Below are 13299 nucleotides of genomic sequence, written 5' to 3' on the forward strand. Positions count from 1 at the left end.
AATTGGTTCTACCTCTTTCTAAAACCAAAGTAGAAAACGGCCCATAAAATAGGACTCAGCAGTTTTAAACTCAATACATCAGTTTGACCAACAAAAATAAAATCTATAAAAACAAGTTTTGTTCTTCTTGAACATCTCTCTACATCAGTGCAACAGTTTGATCTACAAAATAAATAAAAATTATACTTTTCACATCTAACAGACCTTTAGCTCCTCACTGTTAACTCAGTCTCACTTCCAGCTCTGCATTCAGTAACTTACCAAACATGAGCCATAAAAACACTGAAGCAAAAAGACTAAATGTTTTTATTCTCCTGTCATTTTCAGCCACAAACATTTAACTGAAATATCTACAGATATGTGTTTCTGTCTCTGCCTCCCTCTGACTTTCTGCAGCCTGATGTTCCTGCATGGATTCATGTATAACAGACACTACAGTGTCAGAATGTGAACTAAATATAAAAAGTATGGTTTTATCATACAGAATGAGAATTTAAACAAGTCAATTTTCAGATGTATACATTATTATACATCTCAACTTTATTTACTGTGTAGCAAATAGTTACTCTCCTCAAGCACGTTTCTTATTGTCTCCTAGCCATTACCCTTATGGTGTGGAAATAATGAAAAAAATATTGAAACGTTGAAAGAAATTAACCTGACATCAGTCTTCACCTGTTCTCCTTTCTGGTTTTATTGAAATTAATATAATTTTATATCTTCACACCCTGAAACTCCACCTGGCTCTCCTATGTCTTTCCTGACCTGCTCCTCTCATAATAAAATAGTTTATTTAAAAATTAAAAACAGTTCATACATATTTCAATAAACTAAATAAAATTCTCACCAGTTTCTTCACCTTTCTTCATCATTCTAGCACTGCTGTTCTCCTAAATATAATATAATATAAAATAAATACATGTTAAGTGGTCAGTATGATCAGGTGTTGCTCACTTTAAATAATAAAAAGGTTCATTTTGCTGCTGTTTCAGTCTCATTCTAAATCATTGTTACTCGACTAGCTAACTTTTAAACAGCAGTAAAATTTTGGACATGTGACTATCCGAGAATTAAAACCGCTTAACCAAAAAGATTTAGTTCTACATATAAAAGTAAACTGACAACAAGATGTTATAACCGAGTGATATTCATGGCAATATTCCTGACAGACACTTTACCTCATTCAGACAGTTTCTCTGCTGCTGCCTTTACTATGAGCAGTTCAGAGGGGGGAGGGGGAGGAAGCGCTCTGCTGAATGCGCTGTTGTGCGCCTTCAAAATAAAAGCATGCGAGTTGAAGATTTAAAAATTCTTCGCAACTGCAGTGAAATTATTGGGGGGGACGAATGTGACTGTCTCCAATATTGGGGGGGACATGACCCCCCCGTCCACCCCGCTTCCTACGCCTATGTGCACCGGAACCATTCTAAGTGGCATAAAAATGCGGATCTGCTAAAACGGAAGTCTGTGGCATATATCCATCCATCCATCCATCCATCCATCCATCCATCCATCCATCCATTTTCTTCTGCTTATCCGGGGTCGGGTCGCAGTGGCAGCAGCTTCAGAAGGGAGGTCCAGACTTCCCTCTTTCCAGCCACTTCTTCCAGCTCCTCTGGGGGAATCCCTAGGCGTTCCCAGGCCAGCCGAGAGACATAGTTCCTCCAGCGTGTCCTGGGTCTTCCCCGAGGCCTCCTCCCGGTGGCATATACCCCATTCAAGTCATTTATTAACATTTATTTGATAGGAATGTTTGGTTCGGTAATTTGTTCGGTAATTTGTCCCTAAGTGAACCTTCGGGCGTGATGGGGTTACGGTGACGTCATCGGCCAAAATTATAACTTTTAATATTTAAAGGACGAAAGTTGCACAAACGACAGTTTCAACGGCACAAACGGAGCACTAACGAAGTAGCCCACTTTGTTTTGTTTTGGAGCAAGATGGGGTGACGGTGACGTCATCGGCCAAAATTATAACTTTTAATATCGCAAAGACGAAAGCTGCACAAAGGAAAATTTTAATTGCACAAACGGAGCACTAACGAAGTAGCCCACTTTGGTTTGTTTTGGAGCAATATGGGGGGATGGTGAACTCTGGATGACCTAAAAAATAATTTTTAATATCTCAGAAACCAAAACTGCACAAACGGAGCACTAACCATTCAGACTATTTGCTGATTTTTTTGACGTGGATGGGGTGTCAGCTTCACACAGCTGGCGAACAAACGTGTGCTTGCTACGCGCGTGCTTTCTCAGTGCTCATCACGAGCACGCGCGTATTTTGCCGCGTGGGCGGGGCGGAGCGATACAGCAAAACCATCAACAAGTGGGGGAGCGAGTTACTGAGACTGTTTTTATTATTTACCCCAGAAGAGGTAAATAATAAAAACACAGTAGCGGAGGCAACAGAAGAGACCCCTGACTGTAAATAATCTGAACAGCCATGACATGTTTTTATTCTGTTGTTAGAAAGTTTTTAAGGTAATGTATACATGGGTTATTTTGTTTGAGAGAATTAGTTCTGTTCTTGTGTAAACTCATTTATAATTTTGGTGGGAGTGTAAATTAGGGGTGTAGTGATACAATAATTTCACGATACGATATTCCGGGCACGGTTCAATATGTATCACGATATTCGTTGCCCGATACGATACGGTACAGTCCGATACGATTCAGTGCATTTTTACAATTTTCTGAAAGATTTTAGGACAGAGTGACTTTAGTGACATTTTGTGTTCCATAGACTTGAATTTAGTTAACTGAAAACTGATTAAAAGCACCAATTACACAATACCTGACTGTGATTGGACAGTCTAACAGTCTGCAGCTGGACAAAATGAATCAAAGATGCAGTGAGAGAATTAGTTTCTGTCATTTAATTCATGTGGATTTGAAATAAAACTCAAAAGTTTAAACGGTAATCCAGGAGCAGAGTGGGGAGATTATCAGCTTCTGTAGACTCTCAATATGCAAATGATTGCACTTATGTTTTTTCTTTTGACACTGTGGCTGCATTTTGGAGTAAAAATGTAGCCACAAATGCAGTTTTTTAGACTATGGGGAAAAAGGCGTTTCTACCTTGGCTAGCCGTGGCTGTAAGCTGCTTTCTTCTAACTGCTAAAGTAGTGGCTCCGCCTCACCCCGTAGTGATCGACTCCCTGCAGCTACGCAGCGCCGCTATTCCCCTGCTTGGATCTCTGAGTAGCTGCCTCTCAGACTGCCAGGATCTCATCGTTCTCTCAGTCTCTTTGTCTGTTGCTAATAAGAATGATCGATTAGCCAGTGTTATCATGGAAATCCTCACTGCGCCGCGGATTCCGGCTGTGGGTTTTTCTTCTTCGTCTTCCTGCTCAAAACACAGCGCCGCTGCGCGCCCGCTTGGGATGTTATCAATCCATGTTCATTCTTCAGGTAATCCTTTATATACAGTAGCGGTTCTCAACGTGGGCAGTACCGCCCCCCAGGGGGCGTTCAGAGGACGGCAGGGGGCGCTGGCGGACATTTTTACAAAAGGGGGGCGCTGGGATGCCTTTGGGGGGCGTTTGGTCTAAGGTAAACTTTACACCTTAAATGCACAACAATACCAGTTTAGACTTTGAGCAACTTGGTAAAACTGTATTGTGTAACATTAAACCATGCTTTGCTGCAACTGTATCGATGGCAGCTCTTCTTCTATTCAGTGTTTGTTAGCTTCTTGGCGCAGCTCCGTTCTCCTGCTACTGGTAGCTAAAATCACGATACCCTCACTGTGTATCCCTCTGAAAAATTAACCAATTTAAATAAAGAAATAAAGAAATCTCTCCATGGGTGATACCACGATAGAGAGCGTTCATTTTATAGCGTTAACACGGTGCTGTAAGTGGTCCGGTATGAAACGGGTGTGATAGAACAAGACAGCACTTTTAAATTTCAATAATTAGAATGCAGAAATTGTTTCCGTTGTTTTAAAAGGTTTATGTGGGTCTGGCTTTTCCCCATCGATACGCTTCCCGACCGCCCTGCACCTTAGGGCCTTAAAAAAAAGACGCGCACATTGTGCAAAACTCTGAAACAGGAGAAGTGGGACATAAAACGGAGCGACGAACTTGATATGAATTATGGCATAAAAACAGAGAATCCGACGCTGAACAGTGAAAAAATCAACACATGATGTGAAGCATGACGATTAGGAAGCGCAGCAGGTGATGAGATTACTGATGATGACCGTCAATAAACGATCAAATAAATCTAGCAACAGGAAAAAAAACAAACTAAAGTGAACATAGCAATAAACCAAGAGAGGATAAAACTAGTCAAATAAAACCAAATGGAAATGAATGAAGAACAAAATTCAAGAATAAACTAAGAAACTAAAGTAAATGCAGAGGAATAAACTGGTATGGCAAGACCTTTAGAGCAATAATTAATATAGAGACTGTATGGCAAGAATAAACAGACACTATTTCCAGATAAAAGGTAAAATAATATTGTTTTAGTGTCATGGGTTTGTTGAGACCATATCTAGTAGTGAGAATAAATATATTTTACAGACCATAACAGTAAAGAACTGATCACTTATTTATGTTTTTAATTAGATTTGATATATTTATTTCTTCAATATTATTTTTCATGTCAGTGTTAATGTCATGAGGCTGATGACTCCATGACACTTTTGACTCATTATGATTTGATTAAGAACCAGATTTGTTCTTTGTAATTTCTGTCCAGTAAAACTATCAATCTATAAATCAATAGACAGGTCTATAAAAAGATATAATCCATGTTTCTGTCTCATATTTGTATGGCATTAAAAGGAACCTGGAACTTTAGTTTTTCCACTGAAAGCTTTGGTTTGCACAATAAATGCCATGTGGGTGAAGTTTTATGGATGATACTCTGATGTCCCATTCTCCTGAAGGCAGCACAGAGCTGCACCACCAGAAACTGACACTGAAGAGAAGAAGAGTTATGATTAATGTAGTTACAGTTCTATCCATGTTTTAATGTTGCAGAGCTCTGTTGTTTGGAAATAGATCAAAGTGTTTAAACTGCAGTGGTGGGAAAGTACTCAAAAAATTTACTTAAGTAAAAGTACAAATACACAGACAAAAATGTACTTAAGTAAAAGTCAAAGTACCACATTAACATTTTACTTAAGTAAAAGTAAAAAAGTACTGGCTTTTAAAAATACTTAAGTATTAAAAGTAAAAGTACTTGCTGAATGCATTACCTAATCACTAATATCATTAAGTGAACCAATCGTATTTAATTTTAATACGTCAGTAATGTGCCATTTTAATGAACAATGCCACAGATAAAGCATGTTTTTATTGAGTTTACTCTGTAACATAGTTTAGACTTAGATATGTGATTCTATGCATCATAATTTCAGGGATGGAAACATCTCGTCTCCTGTCCTAACATAAGAAATCCAACTGGCAGAGGAGGACATGGAACCAAAGAGCCACGTAGCAGAGTTGTAGTCTGGACCACTGAACCCAAGACCAAATCAAAACCAGCACCCCGTGCTACATGACAATAAAATTAAGTGCACCTATCAAAATTGCTTCTCAAATTGATCTGAAAGATTCACTTTCCCACCTAGATATGAAATACTTGGAGCTGAAATAAATGTAACCAGTATCAATTCAAACTCTTCTTCATTCTGTTTTGCTTTCATCTCTGTGCCACAATACACAGAGGTCTCCTGCCATCCCTAAAAAAATAACACCCTGGGCGGTTGCCCATATTGCCAATGTCAGAAATAATAATTGTCTGCACCATTAAACATAGCAATTAACAACGCTCAACTATGAACACTGTCCAAGGCCCAATAAGCAAGAAGTAACCAAGCAGTAGGAGCACCGTGACTGTTCTCATCCTCCCTCCTGCTGCAACGTCTTTCACCATGACAGGTGATGAAAACAAAGAGCAATGAGCATGCTCTGTGTTCTGACGTTGTTTTATTTATTCGCCAATTAAATATAAAGATATTTTAATGAAATAAAATAGCTACTGCAGTGTACGCAGAGCATTACAAGAACAAAGAACGGCTCTCACTGAGGCTTCAGCACTATAGGACTTTAGTCAAGATCCGTCCAGAAGAATCGGATCATCCATGAATGTCATATTACTATATTGCACTTTGGTCACAGCGTTGTCCCATATATGCAACACCTCAGTCAACACCTCCACACAGTAATTCAGCGCATGAGTGACAACTTTTTTTCATCGCAGATGCTACATCTCTCAGTCAATACAGCTAGCTTTGCTAGCATCACGTCCACAGATCTTACCTTTCTTTAAGCTTTCCTTCCAAGTGACGTTAAAAATTGGACAAAGTCCCACCGTCTGTGAAAGCAAAGCGCTGCTGATTTTATTGTATGATTTATGCAGCGCTATTATATTACTGACGCTCAGAGGAAACCACTGCGCATGTCTGGAGCTCCGCGTGCGAGTAAAGGTGGAGCCGATGGGTGACAACAGACACTAAGTCACGTTATTGCTTGGATTTTACGGCGCCACCTTAAATCCCTGAACTTCACATTTTAACAGAAAAAAAAGCGCAACGCGACTTGGATGTAACGAGTAACGCGACAGTTTTGTAGAAATGTAGTGAAGTAGAAAGTACAGATACTTACTGTAAAATGTAGTGGAGTAAAAGTAGAAAGTATCCATTATTAAATCTACTTAAGTAAAGTACAGATACACGAAAATTGTACTTAAGTACAGTAACGAAGTACTTGTACTTAGTTACTTCCCACCACTGTTAAACTGGCATGTTGTACATCTTTTATCTGGTCATTTTGTGGAATATTTAACAACTAGAAAATGGGACAAAATAAGAATATTGTTTCCACTCTGATTGGCTGCTGTTAGGCCTACCGATTTTAACTTGAATGTTCATTGCATTTTTCGTAGACGCCTGTGAAAATAATTTCTATTCCCATGACTTTTTTTGTTCTCTGGGAAATTATTTTTGATGATAAATACAGAAACAAGCATAAAAATCAAAACATCTGCAATAGTGATAGTAATATTAATGATATAATAATAGTCAGTGCAAAGTAGCCTGCAAATTCTTTGGTGGGGGGTGGTGAGGAACCTGGATAAAGGCTGGGGGGGCGCTGGGCCGAAAAAGGTTGAGAAACACTGATATACAGGATAGAAACCGCTAAGCTAAAAACTAATTACGAAGTGAATGCTACCAGTCGAAATTTGCATTAATTTTGCGATGCTCCATTTGCGCCGCTTCTCCTTTCCGCTTCTCTTTCACGGTTACTTGCGCAACTTTACTTCGTTTCTCAGCAACAAAATACAGCCCATCGTTATTTATTGAAGATTTTACATTTCCAAAAACACATATTTAATGTTTCGTTTCGTTTTGTACGTTTGGAAGCTCATTCCCTCTCACATAACCGGAAAAGCGGGGAAATGGTGGCGCTTTTGACATTTTCTCTGACATTCAGAAAAATATGGTTTACTAATTTTAGCATAACTCCGGTTATACTTGGCCTATTAACACAATTTAAAAACTGGTGTGTAGTTTATAAAGTGCACTTTAAGCTCACTTTAAGTTGAAAGTGAGACTGAGGGAGGCGGAGTCTTGCTGCTACACCGTAACAAACTAGACGTTAAAAAGAGCTATATGGACCCCTATGGTTTAACGGATTGATACTCGCGGATGAAAAATCGATACTTTCCGAGGGCGGAAAATATTGATATATATCGCTGAATTGATTTATTTATACAGCCCTAGTGTAAATAACCCCAACTTGTACTCCCTTTTTAGAGCTTATTGCCTTTTTGTTAGTTAACTAATGGTTTTTGTATATTGTGCTTTTATTTTGATTGGAGCACTTCTGCTGTTTTTGTTGTGCAGTGGCAGCTTGGCAACAGAAGGAACAGAAAACAAGTGGCAACAAAGTTGTTAAATGTAGCTTATTATTAGCAGCCCCCTTGATGGAGGCACAAGGCATGTCTGTTTTGTAAATAAGGAAATTTCTTTTATTGATTGATTGAAATTATAAATTTGCTTTATCATATAAGAGTACTGGTTTGGTTTATGAATGAGAATCAATATTTTAGCTGTGAACATTATGTTCTGGTTCAAACGTTTGTTGTTGCGCAACACCTCCCCCCCCTTCTCTCTCACTCTACTTCCTCTTCTCAGAGGAGGGAGATGTGCAGCCAGCTCTCCATCTAACGGGTAATTTGAGTTTTCTAAATCTGATGGGATTTTACCCTGTTCAGAACTGAGTAAACTCTGTTTAAGCTGACATCGAGAAAGACTAGCCTGGTTTCTAACGACCTCCCCCTCCAGATGTCCCACCCTTTTTCACCCTGTGAATTAGCCAGATTGAGTAGCTTGCAACCAACTAGCTTCACAGAGCACACCTGTTAACGGTCGCTCTTTCTCTTTATTACAACTTGCACTTGTTACTGAACCAGGTTGGTTTTAGTGACTCGGGCGAGTCCCAAGGGTGTTGTTTTAGTTTTGGCTAAAAGCAACCTATAAAACATTTCTACTTTTTCCTCCCAGAATCAAACTTCATAGCTATTTCACAACCATCAAAGAACTTTAAGGTGACTCATTAATTGAATGTCCACAACATCTTTTAGATTTTCTTAAATGCTAATTATTTTATTAGTAAGGCAATTTTGCAAGGGTCAGTACAGCTTAATTCACTAGCAGAAATAATCAAATAAGTAAAATCAATGATCTAGCCTATCTTTCCCTAATGCTGACACTGAGAACTAAAAAAGGGAAACTTTGATTATGCCAAACAGAGTTTGGCATTTTGAACCCCAGAACTGGCCTGATGATGAAGAAGGTGTTGCAGCAGCAGGAGGTTCCCAGTACAGGAAGAGTACTGACTTAGAGCAGCAGGTCTCGGGCCTCAGGGTGACTTCCTCATGCGCGTAGCGGTCCTCAGCTTCTTGTCTTGCAGCTCTGTAGCTCCCTTCTCCTCGTCTCACGATCTTCCTGGTCCCACGGAAGGAACACACCAGTTCTTCCTCTTTGCCTTTGTTCTTTGTCTTTGTCTTTATCTTCATCTTTGCCTTGGTCTTTGTCTTTGGGGGTCTAAACCCAGCTGTTGAGAGAAGTGCGATTTGAAGCCACATGTTGCGGGGCTAACGGGTTGGTCCCCATGTGCAGAACAGTCTCCGGCTCTGTGGCCCCGGCTCTTCTTCAGCTGCAGAGTTCTTTGTCCATCTCCATCTTGGCTCCAAGCTGTCTGAAGGATCCAACCAAAGATTCCTCTGTTGCACCCACCTTATAAAGGGTTTATCCACCTTTTGGTGCGTTTGCATTGGCTAGCTTTGTTGCTGTGCCTGTTTCATTGGCTGACTACTTGGACAGAGGATCTCATATCCATCACCCTGGAGACATTATGACCTGATGTCTGTTCTAATGTCCCCAAGTTGCTCAACAGTTCCTCCTACCTCTGTTTCCTGCCCAACCTTTTCTTAGGAAAGTTGAAGTTTAGCAATAAGGCCTTAGTCACCTCCACTCTCCTATCAGTTCCCCTTTTCCCCTGACCTTTCACCTACCATCTACCTCCTACACAACATCAGTGACCTTTAATTACAGTTACAACATTTTACACCTTTTCAAGTTCAATGTCAAAATCACATTTATAACCTTTTAGTTTATCTGATTCAACATTCATTTATAATGTTATAATAACCATAACTTATTAGTTACTCTTATTATAATCATAAGGTGAGTTATTACAGACATTTCTGAAAAGAACCCAATAATAATCCATTATTGTAATTATCTGATACCAAATTACAGTTACTTGTTTCACCTTTAAGTACTTCCACAAGTGTAAGAGTAAGTGTAAATATTCTTATAATCAAACCAACATCAACCACTGGTTAAACCAATATTAATTATTGGCATAATTATAAGTCATTATTTTAAGTATTTTACTGTGGGTTTTATCCAATCTCTCAAAATGTTTAGATTTTATTCTTTAAAAACCTTTAATGCTTTAAAATAAGGAATGGTCTGAACTATTTTTAGCCTGATGCAAGACAGAAACTTCCCCTTTTCTTCAGAAAACCAGCTCTTCCTGTTTCATGACTCTCTTTCTGCCTGACTTTGATTTTTTATGATTAAATAGAAAGAAGTAGAATTAAAGCAAAGTTTGCAGGACACAATAACAACACACACAACCAGATTCATTTTATTACCGTCTGACTCTACTGTTGGGTCTTGATGTCATTAATTTTAAGGTAATTTTATTTATTATTACTATTAAACTAAAATCTCCAGCATGGGGAAGTGGGATGAGCTCGACTTTTCTCGACAGTTACGGTTGTAAGAGCATCGTTTGTAGCTTACACTGCCTTTTGTTTGTACACAGCTCTTATGGTGAAACTCAGGGTTTACTCCCAAATAAACCTGTTATTCAGTAAAGCCAAAGCCAAAGACGTGACCTGGTGGGCAGGTCCATCAAATCAGCCAAGAACGTCAGTTTCACATGCAAGTATTGGCTGATATCCCAAAAGTAAGGAAATCAGGAATAAGCTGGTGATCTGTGTATTTGTCAGCATGATGGACAATGGAACAACGTAGAAGTGAAATAAAGTTGATCAAAGATAAGAACACAAAAACTTTGGAACTGTGGTCAAGAATCATCCCAGATCATAACTTTCTCTGAGAACATGTGGTTATGTGTTAAAAAGCTCTAGATAACTTTAGATGACTCTAAAATCTAAGAACAGAAGAATGCATCACCATCCAGATGGTATATATAAAATATGCATTCATTTTTATATTCAATCAAAAACAAGTTTCAATATCTCAAAGAAGGAAAGAAAAAATATCTAGAAAATCCATTTGCAGCTTTGACTTAACAATACTTACTTTACATTCAGATCATTAAGGATGTCCAGTCTTATTCAAGATAAGACATAGGATTAGATGTAGATGTACCGGTGTTAATATTATTCAAATATCATTTAAAAATATGTATTAACTTGATTTTTTATCTTACTTACGGCACAAAAAAATATTTCAGTTATCTAAATGCTTTAAATTTAAACCAAGTATTTAAACGCCTATTTTGTCAGTTTTGTGTGGACTCACCGAGCCAAGGATGACATGCTGGATCTGTTCAGTGCCTGAGAAACCCTGAGAACGGCTCCCAGCCTGCATAACAGGGTTTCTTTCATGCTCTGCTGGGAGATCACATGATGGAGATAATCACATTACTGCTTACCCGTGTGGTTCTAATCCTCTGGCCCTGATCTAAATAACGCAGCCTGGGCTTGGACAGCAACAGAGAATCGATTAAACAGACTTGACATGAACGACTTTAAAAGGAACTCTTTGGTGGGAATTCTCCAAATTCTGCTCATATATACAGTAAAAGTACAATTTTAGTCATTTTTACATGGCCATTTTAATGAAACAAAAGCAAAGAATTTGACCATTAAATTACAGTTCATAATTGTGGAAACATAATTAAACTCAGACAAAGTCAAGAATATATACAAAATAAAAGTAAAATATGAAAAATAAAAAATGTTCACAGAGATGAAATGTTCTGTTGCAGTATGTGTGGAAAGATTTCCAACTGTTTTCACACCATCATTAAAAACTTTAATACTTTCATTGGTTAAATAAAGCACAGTGTTCTAAAGTTGCTTTAGAGCTACAATAAATCATAAAATCATAAAAGTAGGCCATAAAAAAGACCCCAGTGGTCCTCGGTGACAGGTTAAGTCCTGAGCATCAGTAGCAGCTTATCTCGCTGCTGCAAGTCGTCCTCAAAGTTTAACTGAGCACACGAAGCGATGAGCTCTGCTCCTATTGCAGTCTCTAATTTGCCACTTGGCGTTTCTCAACACCAGCACACACTTCCTGTTTCTCTTCATTTTGGAGCGAGGGGGGGTCTTCCTCCAGTTAGTATAGCTGACAGGCTCACCGCCCGCCCACTCCCACCGTCCTTCAGCCTCCCTGCTGTTCAGACCTTAAATGACAGAATAGACTTTCTTATTTATCAAGATTAATCTGAAAATCACTTCAATTGTAACAGGGTGCCAGCCTATTCAAAGATTTCATAAACTTAAAATCAATTCTAGAGTGCGAAGACAGCCAGTGGAAAGAACAGTGTGGGAGTGCTGTGGTCTCACGTGTGTGTTTTAAAAATCCAAAATAAAATACAACAAAAACAATAAATAAAACTGAGAAGAAAAAAGACACTTAAAAACAAAACAATAAATAAAATGGGTTATCATTCCTCTGTAAACTAAATTTTCCACCAAAAATATTAATCATCAGAATGGAAATGATCGAGCTCATTCTAATTTGTCATGCAATTGCAACAAGTTTATTGGCATCACATTTTACTGGTATGCAAACATGTGTGTAATGTGTGGAAAACTTTGATGCCATGCTTTCTAAAAACTGAAGCCAAAGGCAGTAAAAAGAAGAAATGATCCCTGAAGGAGACCACAGAGAGATGAGCAGGTTTCAAGGACTGTAGGCAGTTTTTTATTCCCTTTACACCTAAATGACACATAAAGTTGATCTTTTTTCCATTTTAGTTTAATATTTTGTCAACAGAATCTCCTACTTGATGGGCCTAAGAACGATACGATACATACAGTACTGCTGTTCTTAGATGTATCGACTTCTCTTGTTTGTAGATGGATTTTGTTTAGGGGTATTCGAGTGGAGGGGGCTAACTACATACGCACAGCACACTTTTCATATTATTAAGTGTAGAAAACTTTAAAATCCTGTCTTATGAACAATCTGAACCTTATGAATGTGTATGCAATGCACTATTTAAAATTAAACATTCTTGTTCAGGTATATTCTAACAGTAAAATATACTATCACATCAGGATGATGTGATAATACTGCCACATCATCTTGTAATATTATTATTACAAGATATTTATTATGTAAATATCATCTCAACTTCCTTCACTACAGAGCACTGACCTATCCAGAAAGGCTTTCTTCCACTGAAGTCCCACAACCAGTCCATGTCAGATTTAGACAGAACACTTGCAAGACTTCCCATGAACCTGATATCAAAAACAAGTAAACAATATCAACATTTTTAAAGTTACAAATGACACATTACAAACAATAATGAATGAGTTTGTATTTTTAATGGATCCCACCACCACCACACATTATCCAGTGAAACCCATCAACCCTGTGATAACAGAATGTTTAATGATACCTTTCTCTGCAGGCCGTGTTGGCTGCACTCCATGTGAGCTTGGGCTTAGTGCTGACGATGTAACAACGTCCTCCTTGAAAAGTCCAGCTCTGAGGACACATCTGAGC

At 38.4% G+C, this 13299-nt stretch overlaps 1 protein-coding gene across 7 annotated transcripts in view; it reads right to left on the reverse strand.

Moving 5' to 3' along the window:
• The window catches only part of frem1a (Fras1 related extracellular matrix 1a), a 206831-nt gene that overhangs the window by 20236 nt on the left and 173296 nt on the right, over window positions 1–13299 (reverse strand). For 6 of the 7 annotated variants that reach the window (XM_017310424.2, XM_017310426.2, XM_017310425.2 and 3 more), the window contains 3 exons: window positions 13193–13293; window positions 12946–13031; window positions 8595–11965 (listed from right to left, as the gene is read on the reverse strand). The exons of the other annotated variant lie outside the window; for it this stretch is intronic. In XM_017310424.2, the coding sequence (XP_017165913.1) occupies window positions 11763–11965; window positions 12946–13031; window positions 13193–13293 (390 nt within the window). In that variant the 3' untranslated portion in view covers window positions 8595–11762. Of the gene's footprint in view, window positions 1–8594; window positions 11966–12945; window positions 13032–13192; window positions 13294–13299 lie in introns of those variants that run through there. 7 annotated transcript variants of the gene reach the window in all.

Source organism: Poecilia reticulata, chromosome 18 (genome assembly GCF_904066995.2).
Source record: "Poecilia reticulata chromosome 18, P_reticulata-male-v2, whole genome shotgun sequence".
Taxonomy (NCBI): domain Eukaryota; kingdom Metazoa; phylum Chordata; class Actinopteri; order Cyprinodontiformes; family Poeciliidae; genus Poecilia; species Poecilia reticulata.